The sequence below is a fragment of the Gymnoscopelus microlampas genome (assembly GCF_963454915.1).
Source record: "Gymnoscopelus microlampas genome assembly, chromosome: 21".
NCBI lineage: Eukaryota > Metazoa > Chordata > Actinopteri > Myctophiformes > Myctophidae > Gymnoscopelus > Gymnoscopelus microlampas.
In genome coordinates, this window is record NC_139958.1 from 37,083,555 (window position 1) to 37,106,576 (window position 23,022).

The following is a 23,022-nucleotide window of genomic DNA, read 5'->3' on the forward strand; positions in this document are numbered from 1 at the left end:
CATCTCTGTCTCCTCTATTCTTTGGTTGGCTGGTCTTCTCTGTCGATTCGCAAGATGCAGCACTGGTACGCTTTTATTTTCAAAGCCTTACTTAAGTTGGCAGTCTCCCTGCTTACATGTGCACCACATTCGTTCAAGTTAAAACGTTTTTTAACCTTAGATCTAATGCTTGGTTGCCGTACACGGTGGCTGCACTGCGTACAGAGGTAGGAAAAAAGAGCTTAGGCTATCTTACTTTGGCCCTTTGTTTTGGAACGACCTCCAGACCAGCCTCAAATTAGCATCGCTAAGTTTTTAAGTAGCTGGAGGGAGTTACGATAGTCAAGTGACTGAGGCTTGGATAAAAAGCTGTCAGGATGTTGTCAGTGGTGTAAAGTAACTAAATACATTTACTTCAAGTACTGTACTTAAGTACAATTTTGAGGTATATTTACTTTACTCGAATACTTCAAAATCTTCTACTACCACTACTCCTACTATATTTCAAAGGCAAATATTGTACTTTTAATCCACTATAATTATTTGAAAACGTTAGTTACTAGATACTTTGTAGATTTTCATTATTATTAAAACCACTTCAGACCTATATACTGTATATTGGCAATTTGAAAATGCTGATCTACAAGCTCACAACACGTCTGCGACGTGTTGTGAGCTTGTAGATCGCCTATTTTCAAAGGATAATTCTTCCATCACTGGATGTTGTACAGAGCCACAGGAGCCAGTGATCACTGCAATGTGTGCCTTGAAGGCCGGCTCACTGTCCAGGACCACTCCCAGGTTCTTGGCAGTTGGAACAGGAGCAGCCAGGGTGTTGTTGATGGAAATGGATATGGCTACTATGCAGATGTATAATGTATTTTTATTGTCTTATATCTATTTTTGGCAGATGCTATAGGTTCATTGTTTACCGGTATCTTATAGTTTCAATGTACAGAATGTTATAGTTTCAGTGTACAGAATGTTATCGTTTCAATGTACAGAATGTTATAGTTTCAATGTACAGAATGTTATTTAGATGGCATGTTGTTTAGACAGATGCTAGGTTCATTGTCTACCTGATGTCATACTTTTCTCGAGGCAATACACTGTAATACTCTGGATTCTATTTATGTGAATGTACAGTATTGTAAGTTGCTCTGGATAAAGAGTTGCCTAATAGGCTCTATGCACAGCAGCCATATTATCACTTCCTTCACAGGTGTTACCAGTGATACTAATGAAGGCTCTGTTCCATTTAGTCTAGCAAAGTAGTTCTCAGATTTTTGAATTTCAGATTTCCACGACCCCCATAACTCTGAGAGTGTACAAATGGAACCAAATGGACCCTTACGGGTCCATTTGGTTCCATTTGTACACTCTCAGAGTTACACACCCGTAAAGGGCCATTTGGGAGTGTTTCCAGTGAGCCAACATGCACAATATCAGCACCCTGACTCCGTCTGACCAGAATGGAACAGAGCCTTCATTAGTATCATTGGTAACACCTGTGAATGTCTTCATAATATGGCTGCTGTGAATAGAGCCTATTGCCTAAATTGTAAACGCCAAAATCCTGCAGGGGGCAGGACTGTCAAGGAAAAAAGAGAAGCTCAGTCTAGTAGTCTGCATTGAGGTTGAGGTTGTGGGAATGAACTGTGAGCTGCAGCTAGACTGTCATGCAGTGATGAGCTCTTCAACCTGTGAGGCAGAGGAAAGGAAGGAGAAAAGCACCAGAGTGTCATCAGCATAACAGTGATAAGAGAGTTTGTGAGCAGAGATGAATTAAGACCCAAGAGATCTGGTGTAGAGGGACACATCTTACGGCTATTATGTTATGTTGTGTTCAATTGACGACACCTTTTTCTTGTGAAATGGGTGACAAATCTTTATTAAATAAGTTATAATCTCAGCAAAGTCACATATGTTATTCTGTTGTTTTTTTAACACTAACTGAACATTTATCACTACTGGGCTTAATTCATCCTTCAGAACATTTGGAGAAAATGGCAGATCTACAAGCTCACAACATGTCTTACAACTTGTAAGACATGTTGTGAGCTTGTAGATTTGCTATTTTCACTGTTTTTTAAAGTTTTTATTTTCCTAATTTAAGGAGTTTCTTTGATTTGATATTTGATCTTTTCAAAAATGTTGAATTGTTAGTTTTTGGAAAATCTTTTGAAATAATAAAAAACAAAAAGTAGGAAATTAAAGATAAAGGGATAATTAGGCCTACTCGCAACCCATACAAATGGGTGAAAATGGGTATTTGGGAAATAGGGTTTTAGTGGTTAAGTAACCAGGTGTGTCGTGTGGATTGGTTTGTCTACCATGAGGTCAAGACCGGTTGGTGCTTTTATGACACTTTTTTTTTACTGGTATGCCCTACAAATTAAAGCTTTTTAAAGCTGTAATCCGTGACATTTACGTCCAAGCCAGGATTCGAACCCGGTTCTCCCATGTGAGAGAAAAACATTCTCGCTGCTCAGCCAAGATTGGAGCGGGGGGGATAATATATGGCACTTATGAGCTTTGGGCAGTACTACTACTACTACTGACACCAGGGTCTGCACATGTACTAGCTATATTGTATTAACATAATACTCTGCCAGAAAGAAACGATGAATAATATTTTATTCATTAAAGTCATTTTCGGAAAATGTCTTGTTCCTTCCTGAGGTCGATGTCTCTCCTCAACTGACACATGGCACATAGTGGACAGCAGCAAAACACCATTGCATCTTTACACATGGAGCCCTGAGAACAAGAGAGATTAATTATACTAAGTCACACCTATTGTGTTATGCTGCAGTGGCAGCATAACACCCCCCGTCAGTAAAGAAAAATCGATATTTTACTTTGTAAAATGAATACCCTGCTTTGTCACAGTGACAAAGCTATAAATACAATTATAGATTGATTGATATTGCTCATGATAATTATTGAAAACTTACTTTGATGTTGTATCTGGTTCGGTAGACGCTGCGTATTGGAGAGCCGCACGCATAGCAGCAGCAGTACCATAGAGGGATAAAGGAGCTCTCATCCATGTCATTGGCAATAGACCAGATCATGGGAAGTGGAGAGTACCTGCAGCCTGAGATACATGCAACAAAAGATTATTGTTAGAAAATTATAATAATAATAAAGCAGGCAACCCCTACTACTGTACATATACCTGTATATTGTATACAATTATGTTGCAGATTACACTTTTTCATAGATTTCATAGACAGCTTCAATAGATTTGTTAGACAGCACTATCATCAGTGTTGTGTGAATTAACATTGGATTCATGTTAATTTTCAGACATTTAAGTACTTAAACCCTCGATACTTATAGTAAACTTGACCTTTGGCTGTACTTATAGTCTGCTCTTTTTCCCACTACACACCAAACCTCTTTGCTGAAAATAGCCGATAAAACTCATCAATGCATCGCGGTCGGACACGCTGTGAGCTTGTAGGTCACAGAAAAAGTTAGGGTTCATTTAGTTTAATAAAGAGAGGGAAGCTGAGCTCACATGTTCTACAGCTACAGCCACAGCCACACAGGCCAGTCTGGAAGTCCGAGGGAACGTATGATGAAACGTAGGGGCCTGGTTGATATGTCACAGACTCGACCATGCTCTTCTTTCTACGAGAAAACACATTTTGTAACTTTAACTTTTTGTTCTTTTCTTTTTCCTTTTCTTTCTTTCTTTCTTTCTTTTTGATTGATTGAATACTTTATTAGTCAGAAATGTAAACAGCACGAGGTACAGTCTCCATTGTGGTCCTATCTATTCAATTAATCAACATAGCATACAAAAATATCATAATAATACATGTCATCAACAAATACTAACACTTGATGTACAAAGGAGAAAAAGGAAAAACGTCTGCAGTGACTGACACCTCCTTTCTATGGGAAATTGCATTTACCTCCCCTTGTGGTCTCCTGATAGAAAACGTTCTTTCTTTTACAAATGATTTATATTTGTATTATTTTAACGGTGGTTCGGTTCTCAAACCTTTTCATTTCAAGGAACTCTGAGAGTTACCTGAGGTCGATGTCTCTCCTCAGTTGACATGCAGCACATGCTGGACAGCAGCAAAACACCTTTGCATCTTCAAAAAGGGAGCCCTGAGAACAAGAGAGATGTTAAATTAATACCCTGCTTTGTCACGGTAAAAAAAAAAAAAGATAGATAGATTGAATTGATTGAAATTGTTCATGATAATCTATTGAAAACTTACTTTGATGTTGTGTCTGGTCCGGTAGACGCAGCGTATTGGGTATAACGCAACGCAGCAGCACTCATCCATGTCACTGGCAATAGAGCAGACCATGCAAGGTAGGCAGCACAACCCTTTGAAGCCTGAAATACATGAAATAAAAGATCACTGTTTCTCATCCAGTCAAGCTCACCATTGCAGTTGTTTACCGCCCACCAGGCCCTGCTGGTGGCTTCCTGGAGGAGCTGGACCATCTAGTCTCCCACTTCCCTGTCGATGGCTCTGGATTCATCCTTCTAGGTGACTTCAACTTCCCGACAGAGAAGCAGCTAGACCCTCTCCTTTCGTTCCTCGCCGCCTTCGACCTATTTCTTTCCCCATCTCCTCCTACCCACGAGGCTGGCAACCAACTGGACCTGATCTTCACCAGATGCTGCTCTACTGCTAACCTGTCCGTCACTCTTCTTTCTAGTGAAAAGGGTAAGAAATTCTCCGATCACTATTTCATGTCCTACTCTCTCTCTCTCTCTCCTCTCCCCCCTCACAGCCCCTCCCTACCCACATGGTTTCGTCACGTCGCAATCTTCGCTCACTTTCCCCCACTGCTCTTTCCTCTTCTGTTCTCTCTGCTCTCCCTGGCCCTGAACTCCACCTGCCCCCCACCCTGGGCAAGACCTGGGATGTTGGTTGTCTAGGAAGTTGACAACCGGAAACGGTTGAATTTGGCGGAAGTACCGCCCAAGGAAATGACGTTGATGCTTTAAAAATCTGTTAACATTCTCCGTGAATGAAACGAGTGTTGTGATTGGTCAAGAAATATAGTTTCCGGGGGAAACGGAAATCCTGTCCACTCGGACTTCCTAGACACTCGATGCTTTAGGTCGTGACCAGGCTCTTCTTTTCGCAGATGAGTGAGGCTGGGACCGAGGTTAACCTGCCCCCTGGTTGTCGGACTCAGTGCGAACTGAGAGAGGGAGCCTGAGATCGGCTGAACACAAATGGAGAAATGGCAACCTCCCGGAGGAGGAGGACCCGCTTACCCTCCAATCTCCAAACTTTTTCCTCCTCTATCAGCTGCTAAAGCTGCTTTCTTCTGCACTAAAATTCAGGCTTCTGCTTCCAACCCTAAAAAACTCTTTGAAACTTTCTCCTCTCTCCTGCAACCACCACCCCCTCCTCCCTCCTCCCTGACGATTTCGCCAACTTCTTTGACAAGAAGGTGAACGATATCCGATCCTCCTTCCCTCCTCTCCCGGCAGGTGCCCTGCGCACTATCCACACCCGTCTGCCATCTTTCGCCGCAGGCTGAAAACCAACCTCTTCAGGAAACACTACCCTTCCTCTTCGCCTTGCCTAACTAGTTGTACAAACTCTTGCTTTATTGTTTTATTGGATCTTGTTTAGTCGATACACTTATTTGTTTTAGCTCTTGCTCATTTGATTTTGCTATTTGTCTCATCTGTTTAAGAAAGTAGGTAGCTGATATATTGCACTTTTACCTTAGCGCTAGCTGTAGTTTACAACCCTCGTAGACGTATTTACGATTCTGACGTCTTCAATCTACGAGAGTTGTAGGGTGCACGTCCCATGCAGGGGAGCACTTTCTGCACTTTACCCCGCGACACTCCAAACATGTTCAAATTGAAAATAAAAGGTGCTTACCGCAAAGCCCCAAATGTTAACGACCTTCGCGGGGTAGTAGTGATCCCCGTCGAGGTATATCTTTCAATAAAGAAGTCTTTTAATCCAGCTTGTGTCGGAATCTTCACTGTTCTTCTTTTGTTTTAAATGAGTTTGAACTGCGCATGAGCGATTTGGCGGTCGGGAGGTGTATTGCGAACTGCTTCTTCTTTTGTTTAAAATGAGTTTGAACTGCGCATTAGCGATTTGGCGGTCGGGAGGTGTATTGATACATTGTGTTTTCAATGCGCAATACACCTCCCGACCGCCAAATCGCTAATGCGCAGTTCAAACTCATTTAAAACAAAAGAAGAACAGTGAAGATTCCGACACAAGCTGGATTAAAAGACTTCTTTATTGAAAGATATACCTCGACGGGGATCACTACTACCCCGCGAAGGTCGTTAACATTTGGGGCTTTGCGGTAAGCACCTTTTATTTTCAATTTGAACATGTTTGGAGTGTCGCGGGGTAAAGTGCAGAAAGTGCTCCCCTGCATGGGACGTGCACCCTACAACTCTCGTAGATTGAAGACGTCAGAATCGTAAATACGTCTACGAGGGTTGTAAACTACAGCTACCTTAGCGCTAGGTATACTCTTGGTTGCTTGTTTTGCAGAAAATGCACTTATGACTTCTGGTGATTAGTAGTTTTGTTTCCCTACCTATGTTGAATGCACTTATTGTAAGTCGCTTTGGATAAAGGCGTCTGCTAAATGACTGTAATGTAATGTAATTATAGTTTTTGTAGTTACAAAAAAAAGCAGCAACCCCTATTACATATATATTGTACAATTATGTTGCAGATTAAACCTTTTCGTAGATTTCATAGACAGCTCCATAGACTTGTTTGACAGTACTATCATCAGTGTTGTGTGAATTAACGTTGGATTCAAGTTAATGTGTATTTTCAGACATTTAACCACTTAAACCCTCAATACTTGTAGTAAACTTGACCTTTGGCTGTACTTGGTCTGCTCTTTTTCCTACTACACACCAAACCTCTTTGCCGAAATTAGCCGATCTACAAGCTCATCAACGCATTGCGGCTGGATGCGCTGTGAGCTTGTAGATCGGCTATTTTCTGCAAATGGTCCCACCAGAATAGGGATGCTAGGTTCATGGTGCTTCATGTTAAAAGGAAACAAAAAAAGTTCCTATCACAAAGATTTGGTGGTCCCATGCTGTACACAAAATATCTTTTCTGAATGTTCGCCCCCAGAATAAGGACGCTAGGGTTCATTCAGTTTAATGAAGAGAGAGGGAAGCTCACAGGTTCCACCGTCACTGGTGATATCAAACAGGCCAGTCTGGAAGTCCGAGGGACCGTAAGGGCCTGGTTGACTTGTCACAGCTGTTTGCATTTCCATTCCATTTTCCATTGGTCCTATGTATTCAATTCATCAACATAGCATAAAAAAATCACAATAATACATGTCATCAAGTAATACAAACACTTGATGCACAGAGGAGAAAAAGGAAAAACGTCAGCAGTGAATGACACCTCCCTTCTATGGGAAATTGCACATACTTCCCCTTAGTGGTCTCCTGATATAGTTTTTCTTTCCTTTTTTCTTTTACAAATTATTTACATTTATATTTGTACTATTTTACCAGTGGTTCTCAAATGTTTTTAATTTCAAGGACCCCCATAACTCTGAGAGTGTACAAATGTTTTTGTACACTCTCAGAGTTACTGACCTGTAAGAGTCCATTTGGAACCCCCTCAGGGAACCCTGAGGTCTCCCTGGACCCCACTGTAAGAACCACTGATCTACACAAAGTACGAGTCAGGCTAAACCCACAGTCTATGGGCTAAACACTGTAGAGTTGCATCCTGTGTTGTCCCTGTTTTGTGAAAAACACTGTTGTCTCACAACCGTGAAAACGTACAAATTACACCTCATGAACATCAAAAAGTGTGGAAAAGCTGAAAAAAAGTTACGTTCGGGATTTGCATGCAGTCATTAAGAATTAAATCTTACCAGGTGGTTGGAGAGTTGAAGCTGTCTGGAACAATAGTTGGAAAATGAAGGCAGTGCAGTTCCTTATACTAAACATTATCATAAACGTCATAATTTATAATGTTTCATTGTATAATAAACTGTGTGGTATTTTGATCAAGGACACAATTTACACTTTAGGCATTTGTGGACGAAGGGTGACTTACCAAAGTGCAAGAACGGAGTAAATGTCTTGAACTCTAGACATTTAACTTGAAATGTTTTATTCAAGGCACAGATGAACTGAAACAAAACGAAAGCCATGCTCTTTGCGCCAACTACTGTAGATGTCTCTCCTGTCCCTCTGTCCCTGCTTGATGGCACTCCCACAGAATTTATTGATCATTACCTTGGCCTTTTATTTTATTTATACCTATCACTTCCCACAAGGGAACTTCAGTTTTCAGCTTCACCCAGCTGAGTGCTGCTCACAGAGGAGCGTGGAGGGGGGGAGCAGTTAGGGGTTAAGTGTCTTGCTCAGGGACATTTCGACACATTGCTGAGAGCTGGAATCGTACCTGGGACCTCCAGGACCTCCGCCATGGGCTCACTAAACATTCAGCTATGGCCGCCCATTCTGGCTTGCTGCTGTCAAGCCCCATGTTGATCAGCTAGGAAACAAACTCAAATTCACCGTGAGCCTTTTTTATAGACTGAAATCACAACTTGACTACGGTGGCATCGTCTATAGATTTGCCTGTCCAACCATTGGCCAAACTTGATCCATTTTATCACGCTGCACTGAGATTCAATACAAATTCAGCCTTTTAGGACTCATCTCTGTCTCCTCTATTCTTTGATTGGCTGGTCTTCTCCGTCAATTTGCAGGATGCAGCATTGGTACGCTTTTGTTTTCAAAGCCTTAAGTTCGCAATCTCCCTGCTTACATGTGCACCAAATTTGTTCTAGTTAAAAAGTATTTTAACCTTAGATCTAATGCTTGGTTGCCGTACACGGTGGCTGCTCTGCGTACAGAGGTAGGAAAAAGGAACCAAGTCCCCAATTTACACATTCTAGTATCTAGACTCTGTTTGTCGTTGATCTACTTCTGTGATTCTCAAACTCTGTAATTTCAAAGGACCTCATTAGATTTGCATTAGACCACATAACTCCATTTGACAAGATGTTTATCTCCGTAAACCAAATCTAAGGATATTTGTGTTATTAGGAATAATCAGTGCAATATTGTCTGTCCATAATACATTCACTGTCTATGTAGGCCTACTGTATTGGAGATAACGGGGAAATTATGATCAAATAAAAAAATAGTTCTGTTGTATTTATTTGAATGTATTGGAACGATGAAGATTGGCTATTCATCATTAAGCTGGGGACCCCCTGGAACACTGCCAAGGACCCCTAGGTCCCCAAACCCTACATTGAGATCCACTGACCTTTAATATGGAAGATTAACTGTTTGGTGCATCTCATGTGTTTGGTGAAGAAACTCAACATTTAAAAGAACTGAAACAATGTCATTCATAAACACCCCCCCCCCCACTCTGTGTGCAGTGCCAAGGGCCTTGATCAGCCAAATACTGAAAAAGTCAGGGGAGATTATCAAAAAAAACATATTTTAAGCAGTATCGTCGCAACACCATAAAGAGTCTCCAAATCACTGTCTGCAGATTTTCACTCTAATTTAAATACATAAATAGAATAGGGTGCAAAATGTGCTAACCACATGAACCCTAGCAACCCTATTCTGGGCATGTCATAATAGGCAAACTACAAGCTCACAGTGTATTGCATTTCAACACTTTGTGAGCTTTTACATCAGCAAATTTGCAGTCAGCAAATTACTATTTTTAACCTGTTTTATAAGGATATTTGAAAATAGCGTGGTACATTGTGAGTTTGTAGATCACCTATTTACAAAAACAAATCTGAAAATGTGATCTGTTAAATCCTGACAAATGTGGACAGACACATTGCATGCATTTGAGGAAATGTAATAAGAAAATGTCATGACATACTCCCAAGAAACAGTAAGCTTTACATGTACATTTTTACACTCAGAGTTAAATTAACACAGGATTTTACTGTGTATGCACTGATGAATTCAAAGACATTTTACACTAGCATGCCTGATTTGCAAGATGCACATTATTTGCAGTTGATTTCATTGTGCCAGACAATAACAATCTATTGTTATGCCCCCCCCCCCCCCCAAACAAAAACAGTGAATCCATTTGAAAGCCTGTCCTGTGGTTTACAGCTGTTGCCTTTGGTCCTGTAAGTCTCCCTCAAAGCCTCTGTTGTCATAGTGATGCGGATGTCTCCCTGGGGTTGGTGGGTCAGTCAGTGGCACCTCGTACAGGGGCTCCCCTCCCGAAACTGTAACCACAGTGACATCTGGTGGTGACGAGGACGAGTTGACCTCCTCCGCCTCGACGCACAGGGGCTTGAGGATGTCACAATTGCAAAAGGGGCAGCTTGTATTCTTCAGCAGCCGTGGCTCGATGCAGTCCATGTGAAAGATGTGTTTGCACTTCAGCACCATCACCACATCATCCACCTTGTAGTTATCTTTGCAAATAGTACAGGGATGAGAGTCCGACGCCGTCTCCTCATCCCCGCTCTGAATCGTTCGGACCTCCAGCTTGGAGATCTCTTCCTTCGCTGCGCTCTTCTGCCTCCGATCGGCGGTCCTCTGCACCCACCTAGTATGGCGCCGGCGGGTGCAGATGAACCCAAAGTAGGCGATATGTATCACGGTTACAATGACGAGGGACCCTATTAGAATGATATATACGTCCATCAAGGATCTTTGGACGCTGTGGTGCTCAATGATCATCCTAACTTCAATCCCCCGTTTCACCAAGTTAACAATCTCCATGCCCGGAATGTTACCGATCATGATTGCTACAATGCCGGTAGCGTCAGAATGTGCCATTTTAGTTGTGCTGTTCCCACTCCCGTCCTCATTGTACAGCACCACGGCAGCCGCTCCCTGCCGCTTGGCGGTGTTTATTTTCTCACTGTAGGTGCAGCTTCCCCTCTTGATCAGAGCGATCCATGGTGGTGAGCTGGCATTGCGGTCGTTGAAGGGTTCTTGGGCACAGCCCATGGGGTCCGAGCTCGGCAATGTCACAATGCCCTTGGCTGCCTCCAGGGGAGAGTCACGGCCATACTGTCCACATTCGCAGGATCTGTTCACAGTCTGATTGATCAGGTTGTCGTAAAAGCTGATATCCACCAAGGCAGAAGTCCCAAGCCCCAAAAAACACACCACCACCAGAAGATATAGCTCTGTCTTCTTAGTCATGGCAGTGCTCTCTTCCTCAGAACAACAACATGAAGCAGTATATTGGGGTTTCTTTGGCTTGCAGGAGTAGTTCCTTGTCAATTCCAGTTCCTGTTTGTCTGCTCCACAGCGATCTGACTGCTGCTCAGTTTCACTTTACCTGCTATCAATGTTAATCTGATATGAGCCTTGGTAATATAACATAACATGGACTTGACTGACTTGCGTCAGTCAGTCACCTCTCCTTATCTGCCTGAACCTTGAACACTGAGCAATCCTCTCTCTGAGAGGGCAGGGTGCAAGGTTAGATAAGTTGTGTGCCACTCATCAGGGTCAGACATCTCACTAAATAAGAGTATGTGCCATCCACAGATATCCCTTCCCCAAAAAGAAAAAAAAACATTAATCTGACAATTATTTTATTTTAATATCTCAGTATTGTTTTCAACATAATAGCTATGTTTATGCATGGCAGTGGCATTAATAGGCCATTTTTCTTTCCACATTTATGTTAAAATAAAACATGATTCGGTCCATTTGAATAGCTTGTATACAACATTATCATGCAATTGACAGACTGTTGATAGTATTAACATTGGTTCTCAGTTAATAAGGTATGTTTATAAATGGCAGTGGTAATAATAATAATGTTTATTGTCCCCAAGGGGAAAATTGTCTTCACAAGGTCTGTTCACAACAAAACAACATAACAACATGACAACAGAAACAACATATCACAAGACAAAGACATGAGGACCCCACTGTGCACGGAAAACCCTCCTATGGACGGGGCAGTTGGTTTAATGCCGCGATGGCTGAGGGGACAAAACTCCTGCTAAAAATAACCTTTTACCACCTTAAGGTTCTGTATCTCCGACCAGATGGCATGAGGTCAAAGTAGCGATACAGGGGATGATCAGTGTCATTTGTTATTGAGAGTGCTAAGCGTGTGATGGCCTTATTGTTCATATCAGCAAGTGTGGGTATGGGAAGTCCGATGATTTTGGAGGCAATCCGGGTGATACTGTAAAGTTTGTTCCTGTTAGGCATGGACAGTATGGTGAAAAAACATGCGGAACAATACAGTAAAACGGGTTGAATGATGCTTTTGTACAGTAATAGCAGAAGATGAGGGGCAACAGATAATGATCTTAACTTGCGGATCACATAAAGCCTTTGCTGAAAACGTTTATGGATAGATGTAATGTGTTGATCAAATCTAAGTCTGTTGTCCAGTGTGAGTCCAAGATATGTGAAACTGTCAACCTGTTCAACTGTTTTACCATGAATGAGGAGTGGGTTGAGTCCAGTTTGAGTTGAGTACAGCCACCCTACTCACTGTACCGTGTACATGTATGTTTAAAATAAAAGCATGAATATATTAATCTGTCTATTATTTGAATAGCTAGTATTGAATGCACAATTACGTGGTATCATGTTTATACATATTTTGTAGAGAAAGGTTTTGCTTTTGCACACCTACTGGGGCAGGTGCGTAGGAGCAGGCAACCATTTTCTCATGTTTTTACATATAAAACATAATTTTATACATAATATGTTGGTAGCCCCCCCGCCCCCCCCAGTCTAGTACTTTTCATTGAGCTTGAGTTCATGGGAATTAACTGTGAACTGCAGACTGTCATGCAGCAATGAGCTCTTCTACCTGTGAGGCAGTGGAAAGGAAGGAGAAAAGCACCAGAGTGTCATCAGCATAACAGTGATCCATGCAACATGCGTCCCAACCCACTATTTAGGAAATATGGTTTTAGTGGTTAAGGAACCAGGTGTGTCGTGTGGATTTGTTTGTCTACCATGAGGTCAAGACCGGTTGGTGGTTTTATGACACTTTATTTTTTTACCTGTATGCCCTACAAATTAAGGTTTTTTAAAGCTGTAATTCGTGACATTTACGTCCAAGCCAGGATTCAAACCCAGCTCTCCCATGTGAGAGAACAACATTTCCGCTGCTCAGCCAAGATTGGAGCGGGGGGATATATGGCACTTATGAGCTTTGGGCAGTACTACTACTAAGACACCAGGGTCTGCACATGTACTAGTTATATTGTATTAAAGGACGACTTCACCGATTTTCAACCTATCTTCATATAATTGGTCCTCACTAATACTCATGATAAAATGGTAAACAAAAAAATCTACTCGTCTGTGTCTCAGAGGAGGGCTGTGGACAGTTCAGAGTCCCGTCTACCATTGACATCATCAATGGGGAATCCAAGCTAATAGAAACTGCAGGCTTTCTATTCCTGGAAAGTTGCAATGCAATAAAAGAAGCCATTGTTCTCGTGTTAATAAAAATCTAAATAAAAAATGTGAAATCTTGTTGGAGAAAAAAAATCATGCCTAACGATGATGTCACTGGTAGACGGGTTTCTGGACTGTCCACAGCCCTCCTATGAGACACAGACCAAGTAGAAAAAAATGGTACCATTTTATTATGAGTATTAGTGAGGACCAATTATATGAAGATAGGTTGAAAATCGGTGAAGTCGTCCTATAACATAATACTCTGCCAGAAAGAAACAATGAATAATATTTTATTCATTACAGTCATTTTCGGATTACAGCTCTAAAATGATCTGTGTAAATCAAGCATTGCTGACCAATAACATCAACCAGGACGAGCACATTACCAACAAGCGTCTGTACGGGGCACTACCAAGTGTATCAGAAAAGATAGCAGTCAGGAGGATGAGACTAGCCGGCCACTGCCACCGGCACCGAGAATTCCTGGTCAAAAAGCTCGTACTGTGGGAACCAACACACGGGCATCGACCAAGAGGACGTCCCACACCTACTGTACCTACGTGGATGTACTAAGGAAAGATGCTGGTGCAGAAAGCACAAAGGAGCTGGCCAGATGTGTGGAGAACCGAGATGACTGGAGACTCCGATGGAGGGCTCGTTTGAGGACGACGTAGAGATAGCATTCTGTTCTGCTAGCTCCTCCTCCACCCCAGCCTCCACCTTTTGATTAGAGTCTGGCATATAGGCTCAAATACTTGTGATTATCATATCTGCTTTATTTAGAGTCTGGCATAAGCTCAAATACTTGTGATTATCATGTATATCTGCTTTGTTTAGAGTCTGGCATAGGCTCAAATACGTGTGATTATCATGTATATCTGCTAATTCAAACTAATATGTCAATGTACTGCTTATTGTTGATATTGTATCCCTATGGGGGATTTGCTTATCCCCTGAATATATGCTTAGCTGGCTGCTTCAACAAAATTCAGCGAATATCTCCCAAGAGTGGAGCTTTAACGCCAAGCTTAACTGTATTCCATTTGTTGCAATAAATGGTTAAATCTACTTTGACGTGAGTGTTTCTGATTGAAGTGCAGTGGTGAAAGAAATAGCCTACTCTGTTTTTTGTTTGTTAGTTTTATTTCTTCTTTTTTACTGGTAAGTAAAAGTAGCAATACCACCAAATAAAAAGTCTCTGTTAACAGTAAAATGTATGTATTAAACGTTTTACTTGAGTAGCTCAAAAGTATTGGCACCAAAATATACTTACAGTACCAAAGTAAAAGTAAAATTTGTCAGATTTCTTCTCAAATAGCCTGTCTACAAGCTTGTAGATCGGCTATTTTCGAATAGCTCGAGTTAAAACAGGGTTTAAGTGTTTTGTATTGTATCTAAATCTGCAAAGCAACTAGTAACTAAAGCCGTCAAATAATTATTGTGCAGTAAAAAAGTACAATATTTGCCTCTGAGATGGAGTGGAGAAGAAGTAGAAAGTATTTAAAAATGGAACTACTCATGTAAAGTCAAAGTAGGCCTACTTCAAAATGGTATAATGATAATGAATTGCATTTATAGCGCTTTTCTAAGTACTCAAAGCGCTTTACAATGGTTCATTCATTCATTCAGGTGAAGCGGCGAACTCCAAATGAGAAAATGCCTTGTTCCTTCCTGAGGTCGATGTCTCTCCTCAACTGACACGTGGCACATAGTGGACAGCAGCAAAACACCATTGCATCTTTACACATGGAGCCCTAAGAACAAGAGAGATTAATTATACTAAGTCACACCTATTGTGTTATGCTGCAGTGGTTCTCAAACTTGTTCAAGTCAACCCCCCCCCCCCCCACCCCCTTCGCTGTCAGGCAAAAAAAACAAAAACAATATTTCACTTCGTAAAATGAATACCCTGCTTTGTCACAGTGGCGGAAAATTAAATAAAATGATTGATTGATATTGTTTATGATAATCTATTGAAAACTTACTTTGATGTTGTGTCTGGTCCGGTAGACGCTGCGCATTGGAGAGCCGCACGCATAGCAGCAGCTCCATAGAGGTTTAAAGGAGCTCTCATCCATGTCATTGGAAATAGATCAGATCATGTGCTGTGGAGAGTACCTCCAGCCTGAAATACATGCAACAAAAGATTATAGTTTAACAAAAATAAATAATAAAGCTGCAACCCCTACTACATATACCTGGATAATATATTGTATACAATTATGTTGCAGATTAAACTTTTTCATAGATTTCATTGACAGCTTCATAGATTTGTTAGACAGCACTATCATCAGTGTTGTGTGAATTAACATTGGATTCGTGTTAACTTTCAGACATTTAACCACTTAAACCCTCAATACTTATAGTAAACTTGACCTTTGGCTGTATTTGGTCTTCTCTTTTTCCCACTACACACACAAACTCTTTGCTGAAAATAGCCGATCTACAAACTCATCAATGCATCACGGCTGGGCACGCTGTGAGCTTGTAGATCGGCTATTTTCGTCAAATGTTCCCAGCTGATTAGGGATGCTAGGTTCATGATGCTTTGTGTAAAAAGAAAAGAAAAAGGTTCCTATCACACAAAGATTTGGTGGCCCCCTTGTAGTAACTCTGAGGACCCCTAAGGTCCTGGACCTCCTGTTGAAGACCTATGCTGTACACAAAATATATTTTCTGAATGTTTGCTCCCAGAATAAGGACGCTAGGGTTCATTTAGTTTAATAAAGAGAGAGGGAAGCTCACAGGTTCCACAGTCACAGTCATGTTGTGTATTTTGTGTATCAATATACCACAGTCACAGTCACACAGGCCAGTCTGGAAGACCTCCGAGGGACTGCAGGGACTGTACGATGAAACGTAGGGTCCATCGGACGTTGATGGTGGATTTGTCACAGGCTCAGCCTGGTCAGCCATGCGCTTCTTTCTACGAGAAAACACATTTTGTAACTTTAACTTTTTGTTCTTTTCTTTTTCTTTCTTTCTTTCTGATTGATTGAATACTTTATTTGTCAGAAATGTAAACAGCACGAGGTACAGTCTCGATTGTGGTCCTATCTATTCCATTCATCAACATAGCATACAAAAATATCACAATAATACATGTCATCAACAAATACAAACACTTGATGGAGGAGAAAAAGGAAAAACGTCAGCAGTGAATGACACCTCCTTTCTATGGGAAATTGCATTTACCTCCCCTTGTGGTCTCCTGATAGATTCTTTTACAAATTGTTTATATTTGTATTATTTTAACAGTGGTTCGGTTCTCAAACCTTTTCATTTCAAGGACCCCAGAGTTACCTGAGGTCGATGTCCCTCCTCAGTTGACATGCAGCACATGCTGGACAGCAGAAAAACACACTTGCATCTTCACAAAGGGAGCCCTGAGAACAAGAGAGATGTTACAAGTCACAAATGTTGTAATTAAACATTTCAACTTTTCCGTAAAATGAATACCCTGCTTTGTCACAGTGGAAAACAAAAACGAAGATAGATTCAATTGATATTGTTCATGATAATCTATTGAAAACTTTCTTTGATGTTGTGTCTGGTCCGGTAGACGCTGCGCATTGGGAATAACGCAACGCAGCAGCACTCATCCATGTCACTGGCAATAGAGCAGACCATGCAAGGTAGGCAGCACAACCCTTTGAAGCCTGAAATACATGAAACAAAAGATTATATTTTTTGTAGTTTAAAAAAAAGCAGCAACCCTGTATATATTGTATACAATTGTGTTGCAGATTAAACTTTTTCATAGATTTCATAGACAGCTCCGTAGACTTTTTTGACAGCACTATCATCAGTGTTGTGTGAATTAATGTTGGATTTATTTTAATGTGTATTTTCAGACATTTAACCACTTAAACCCTCAATATTTATAGTAAACTTGACCTTTGGCTTTTCTTGGTCTGCTCTTTTTCCCACTACACACAAACCTCTTTGCCGAAAATAGCCGATCTAAAATGTCAATTGTCCCCACCAGAATAGGGATGCTAGGTTCATTGTGCTTCATGTAAAAAGGAAACAAAAAAAGTTCCTATCGCACAAATACTTGGTGGCCCCCCTGTAGTAACTCTGAGGACCCCCAAAAGGTCCTGGACCTCCTGTTGAAGACCCATGCAGTACACAAAATATATTTTCTGAATGTTCGCCCCCAGAATAAGGACGCTTGGGTTCATTTAGTTAAATAAAGAGAGAGGGAAGCTCACAGGTTCCATGGTCACTGGTGATATCAAACAGGCCAGTCTGGAAGTCCGAGGGATAATGATGAAGACCGTAGGGGCCTGGTTGACTTGTCACGGCTGTTTGCATTTCCATTCCATTTTCCATTGGTCCTATGTATTCAAATTATCAACACAGCATAAAAAATATCACAATAATACATGTCATCAACAAATACAAACACTTGATGTACAGAGGAGAAAAAGGAAAAACGTCGGCAGTGACTGACACCTCCTTTCTATGGGAAATTGCACATACTTCCCCTTAGTGGTCTCCTGATATAGTTTTTCTTTTTTCCTTTCTTTCTTTCTTTCTTTTACAAATTAGTTACATTTATATTTGTACTATTTTACCAGTGGTTCTCAAATGTTTTTAATTTCAAAGACCCCCATAACTCTGAGAAGGTACAAATGGAACCAAATGGACCCGAATGGGTCCATTTGGTTCCATTTGTACACTCTCAGAGTTACAGACCTGTAAGCATCCATTTGGACCCCGCTCAGGGAACCCTGAGGTCTCCCTGGACCCCACTGTAAGAAACACTGATCTACACAAACAAAGCATGAATCAGACTAAACACTGTAGAGTTGCATCCTGTGTTGTCTCTGTTTTGTGAAAAACACTGTTGTCTCACAACCGTGAAAATGTACAAATTACACGTCTCGTGAACAACAAAAAGTGTGGAAAAAGCTGAAAAAAAGTTATGTTTGGGATTTCCAGTCATGAAGTCATTAAGAAGTAAATCTTACCAGGTGGTTGGAGAGTTGAAGGACTGTACTTTGAAGCTGTCTGGAACAATAGTGTGGAAAGGAAGGGAAAAAAGGAAGGAAAATGAAGGCAGTGCCAGTTCCTTATACTGTAAACATTATTAACGTTATCAGGAATAATCTTTTATTGCGTGTAATAAACTGTGTGGCAAAATGTTGATCAAGGACACAATTTACACTTTAGACATTTGCGGACAAGGGGTGACTTACCAAAATGCAAGAACGGAGTAAATGTCTTGAACTCTTACAAATGATAGTAACAATGGCAAATGTTCATGTATATTATTAAATGGTAAACATACAGTGGCACCTGCCTATAGATACAAGATACAGTAAATATCAAAACTAGTATAGCAGAAATGTCCAAAGTCCGTCCCTGGAGCCAATCGTGTTGCCCATCATGGCGCCAGGCCAGATTTTATATGGCCCACAGATTCTTTAATATGTACCATTTATGGCCTGCCAGTATACTGTAGTCATGTGAAATTCATCCCCTGAAATTTGTGAATGCTTTGAAATTAACTTGGGCGGATATAGTCTATTTCTCAGTAGAATTTGTAAGGATTCCTACTCGTTCCTTGTGTTGTCTCATTCTCATTTTTGTAGAGACCTCTTTCACACCCATTTGCATGTGGAAAAAAGACTGCATCGTTTTTGTTTTGTTAAGGCACAGATACATTGAAACAAAACAAAATCTGTACTCTTTGCTTCAACTACTGTAGCTGTCTCTCCTGTCCCTCTGACCCCACTTGATGGCACTCTGATGTTGATCATTATCTTGGCACTTTTTCCCCCCTTTTTTTTTTTATACCTATCACATCCCACGGAGGAACTTCCATCTGAGTGCTGCCCACAGAGGAGCGCACTAAGGGGTTATAAGTGTCTTGCTCAGGGACACGTCGACACATTGCTGAGAGCTGGAATCGTACCTGGGACCTCCGCCTAGGGATCACTTACCATTCAGCTATGGCTGCCCATTCTGGCTTGCCGCCTGACAAAAACGTTTGTTTCAAGCCCCATGTTGATCAGCTAGCAAAAAAACTCCTCAAATTCACCTTTTTTATCGACTGAAATTATGTTTTTTTCTTTCTTCCCGCAGACAGTTGGTAAATGGTCTGTTTCTTTCACAACTTGACTACGGTGGCATCGTCTATAGATTTGCCTGTCCAACCACATTGGCCAAACTTGATCCATTATATTTTCATTTGTATTGTTGACCTATTTCTACCATATAGAGCAGGTTTCGTTCAATTTCGACCCCTCTGTCACATGGTACTATTTTTTGTGTCATATATTTTGTGCGTGAGTAGGCTGCCGCGGCGCAGTGATTCTGGACACAAACATTAGTACCATGTGACAGAGGGGTCGAAATTGAACGAAACTTGCACTATATGGTAGAAATAGGTCAACAATACAAATGACACTAGTTTTTTTAATTAATTTATTTCTAATGAGCGGCCCCCACCAAATCTACTAATCTACCGGAACTACTTCATATTTATCAGAAACGGACCATAATTCTGACCACGGGACTCGGGCAATCAATTAATACCTTTGCAACCACTACATTAATGGTAAGTATTTCCTACAGAAAATACTGTAGTACTGTAATAAATCTGAAATAACCCTTTAAGTTGACCCTGCTTACATCTGCCCCAAATTTGTTCTAGTTAAAAAAGTATTTTAACCTTAGATCTAATGCTTGGTTGCGGTACACGGTGGCTGCACTGCGTACAGAGGTAGGAAAAAAGAGCCTATCGTATTTGGCCCTTGGTTATGGAACGACCTCCCGTTCCGCCTCAATGTATTAAGTATTTGTACTTATTTTAATTTACCTATGTGAGTATGTGAGTGAGCCAGAGGGCAAAGCTCTCGGTCTACCGAGCAATCTTCGTTCCCACTCTCACCTATGGTCATGAAGTGTGGGTCATGTCCTAAGGACTCGGAAACAAGCGGCCAAAATGAGTTTTCTCAGACGGGTGGCTGGCATCTCCCTTACAGATATTGTACTTTTACTCTATAATTATTTGAAAACTTGAGTTACTAGTTACTTTGTAGATTTGGATTATTATTAAAACCACTTCAGACCTATACATATATATATATATATATATATATACATATATATACATATATATATATATATATATATATATATATATGTGTATATATATATATACATATATATATATACATATATATACATATATATACATATATATATATATATACATATATATACATATATATACATATATATACATACATATATATACATATATATATATATATATATATATATATATATATATATATATATATATATATATATATAAAAGTTATACTTATATATACTATATATAATGCATCACAAAGCAACGCATTGTAATCTTGTAGATCTGCTATTTTCAATACATTCATACATTTGAAAACTTGTGAAACGGGACCTTCTGCATAATGAGTACTTTCTACCTTTGGTGCTTCAAGTACATTTTGATGCCGATACTATTAACAGACTATTTGTACAATAGGCTATTGATACTTTTACTTAAAGTCAAAACATTGTGAGTACTTCTTCTATCACTGGATGTTGTACAGTGCCAACCTACAGGAGCCAGTGATCACTGCAATGTGTGCCTTGAAGGCCAGCTCACTGTCCAGGACCACTCCCAGGTTCTTGGCAGTTGGAACAGGAGCAGCCAGGGTGTTGTTGATGGAAATGGATATGGCTACTATGCAGATATATAATGTATTTTTATTGTCTTATATCTATTTTTGGCAGATGCTATAGGTTCATTGTTTACCGGTATCTTATAGTTTCAATGTACAGAATGTTATCGTTTCAATCAATGTACAGAATGTTATAGTTTCAATGTACAGAATGTTATTTAGATGGCATGTTGTTTAGACAGATGCTAGGTTCATTGTCTACCTGATGTCATACTTTTCTCGAGGCAATACACTGTAATACTCTGGATTCTATTTATGTGAATGTACAGTATTGTAAGTTGCTCTGGATAAAGAGTTGCCTAATAGGCTCTATGCACAGCAGCCATATTATCACTTCCTTCACAGGTGTTACCAGTGATACTAATGAAGGCTCTGTTCCATTTAGTGTAGCACAGTAGTTCTCAGATTTTTGAATTTCAGATTTCCACGACCCCCATAACTCTGAGAGTGTACAAATGGAACCAAATGGACCCCGACCCCCATAACTCTGAGAGTGTACAAATGGAACCAAATGGACCCGTAAGGGTCCATTTGGTTCCATTTGTACACTCTCAGAGTTACACACCCGTAAAGGGCCATTTGGGAGTGTTTCCAGTGAGCCAACATGCACAATATCAGCACCCTGACTCCGTCTGACCAGAATGGAACAGAGCCTTCATTAGTATCATTGGTAACACCTGTGAATGTCTTCATAATATGGCTGCTGTGAATAGAGCCTATTGCCTAAATTGTGAACGGCAAAATCCTGCAGGGGGCAGGACTGTCAAGGAAATAAATTAGAAGCTCAGTCTAGTAGTCTGCATTGAGCTTGAGGTTGTGGGAATGAACTGTGAGCTGCAGCTAGACTGTCATGCAGTGATGAGCTCTTCAACCTGTGAGGCAGAGGAAAGGAAGGAGAAAAGCACCAGAGTGTCATCAGCATAACAGTGATAAGAGAGTTTGTGGGCAGAGATGAATTAAGAACCAAGAGTTCTGGCGTAGAGGGACACATCTTACGGCTATTATGTTATGTTGTGTTCAATTGACACCTTTTTCTTGTGAAATGGGTGACGAATCTTTATCAAATAAGTTATAATCTCAGCAAAGTCACAATGTCGTTGCTGTCGGTCAGAAACCTCTTATCTCCATATTCTAACTTTTTGTGTTTTTTCGTAAATGAACGCCCTACTAATCATACTACAGTGTCTGGCAAAGCATCAAAATTAGCAGATCCACAAGCTTGAAATTTGAATCCTGAAAAATAACAGTTTTGGACATACAGTATGGTTTCCACCCGACAGAGACCATAATGCTATTCTGTTGTTGTTTTCTTTAACACTAACTAACTGATTGAACATTTATCACTACTGGGTTTGATTAATGGTGCAAAAACATTTGGACTCATCTATAAGCTCACAGTGCATTGCGTCGTGATGTGTTGTGAAGCTTGTAGATCGGCTATTTTCTCCAAATGTTTGGTTTAGGGGGGGGGGGAGTAGTGTAACCAGTACAGAGCCCTGGGGGACCCCTCCTGTCAATTAAGTATAGGGTTTTAGTGGTTAAGGAACCAGGTGTGTCGTGTGGATTTGTTTGTCTACCATGAAGACCGCGAGGTCAAAACCGGTTGGCGGTTTAATGACACTTTTTTTGTCATATAAAACTCGTATATGCCCCACAAATTAATACTTTTTTGTTATCCGTGACATTTATGTCCAAGCCAGGATTCAAACCCGGGTCTCCCACGTGAGAGAACAACATTTCCGCTGCTCAGCCAAGATTGGCCCGGGGGGGAATATGTGGCACTTATGAGCTTTGGGCAGTACTACTACTACTACTACTACTGACACCAGGGTCTAAATGTCTCGATGGAAGAGTAGGGAGGAATACAAGACAGGTGGCCACTGCATTGGGGACATCTGGGCACCATAT

At 40.7% G+C, this 23,022-nt stretch overlaps 2 protein-coding genes across 3 annotated transcripts; both read right to left on the minus strand.

The window, feature by feature from the left end:
* Positions 1-1,405: 1,405 nt before the first annotated feature.
* LOC311038052 (placenta-specific gene 8 protein-like) lies at positions 1,406-5,306 on the minus strand. 2 transcript variants are annotated; one of them, XM_084047353.1, is made up of 6 exons: positions 5,240-5,306; positions 4,221-4,342; positions 4,025-4,107; positions 3,506-3,618; positions 2,937-3,079; positions 2,070-2,739 (listed from the first exon to the last, which is right to left on the minus strand). In XM_084047353.1, exons 2-6 carry the CDS (start codon positions 4,311-4,313, stop codon positions 2,629-2,631), a joined length of 543 nt encoding a protein of 180 aa, XP_083903479.1. In that variant the 5' UTR covers positions 4,314-4,342; positions 5,240-5,306; the 3' UTR covers positions 2,070-2,628. The 2 variants fall into 2 exon arrangements, with proteins under 2 accessions (XP_083903480.1, XP_083903479.1); XM_084047354.1 differs by lacking the exons at positions 2,070-2,739; positions 5,240-5,306 and adding an exon at positions 1,406-1,680 and having other exon boundaries at positions 4,221-4,708.
* A 4,787-nt stretch (positions 5,307-10,093) lies between these two features.
* On the minus strand, positions 10,094-11,149 carry LOC311037949 (RING finger protein 148-like; the record flags this gene model as incomplete). The annotated part of the gene is made up of 1 exon (XM_084047244.1): positions 10,094-11,149. One exon carries the CDS (start codon positions 11,147-11,149, stop codon positions 10,094-10,096), a length of 1,056 nt encoding a protein of 351 aa, XP_083903370.1.
* Positions 11,150-23,022: the final 11,873 nt, after the last annotated feature.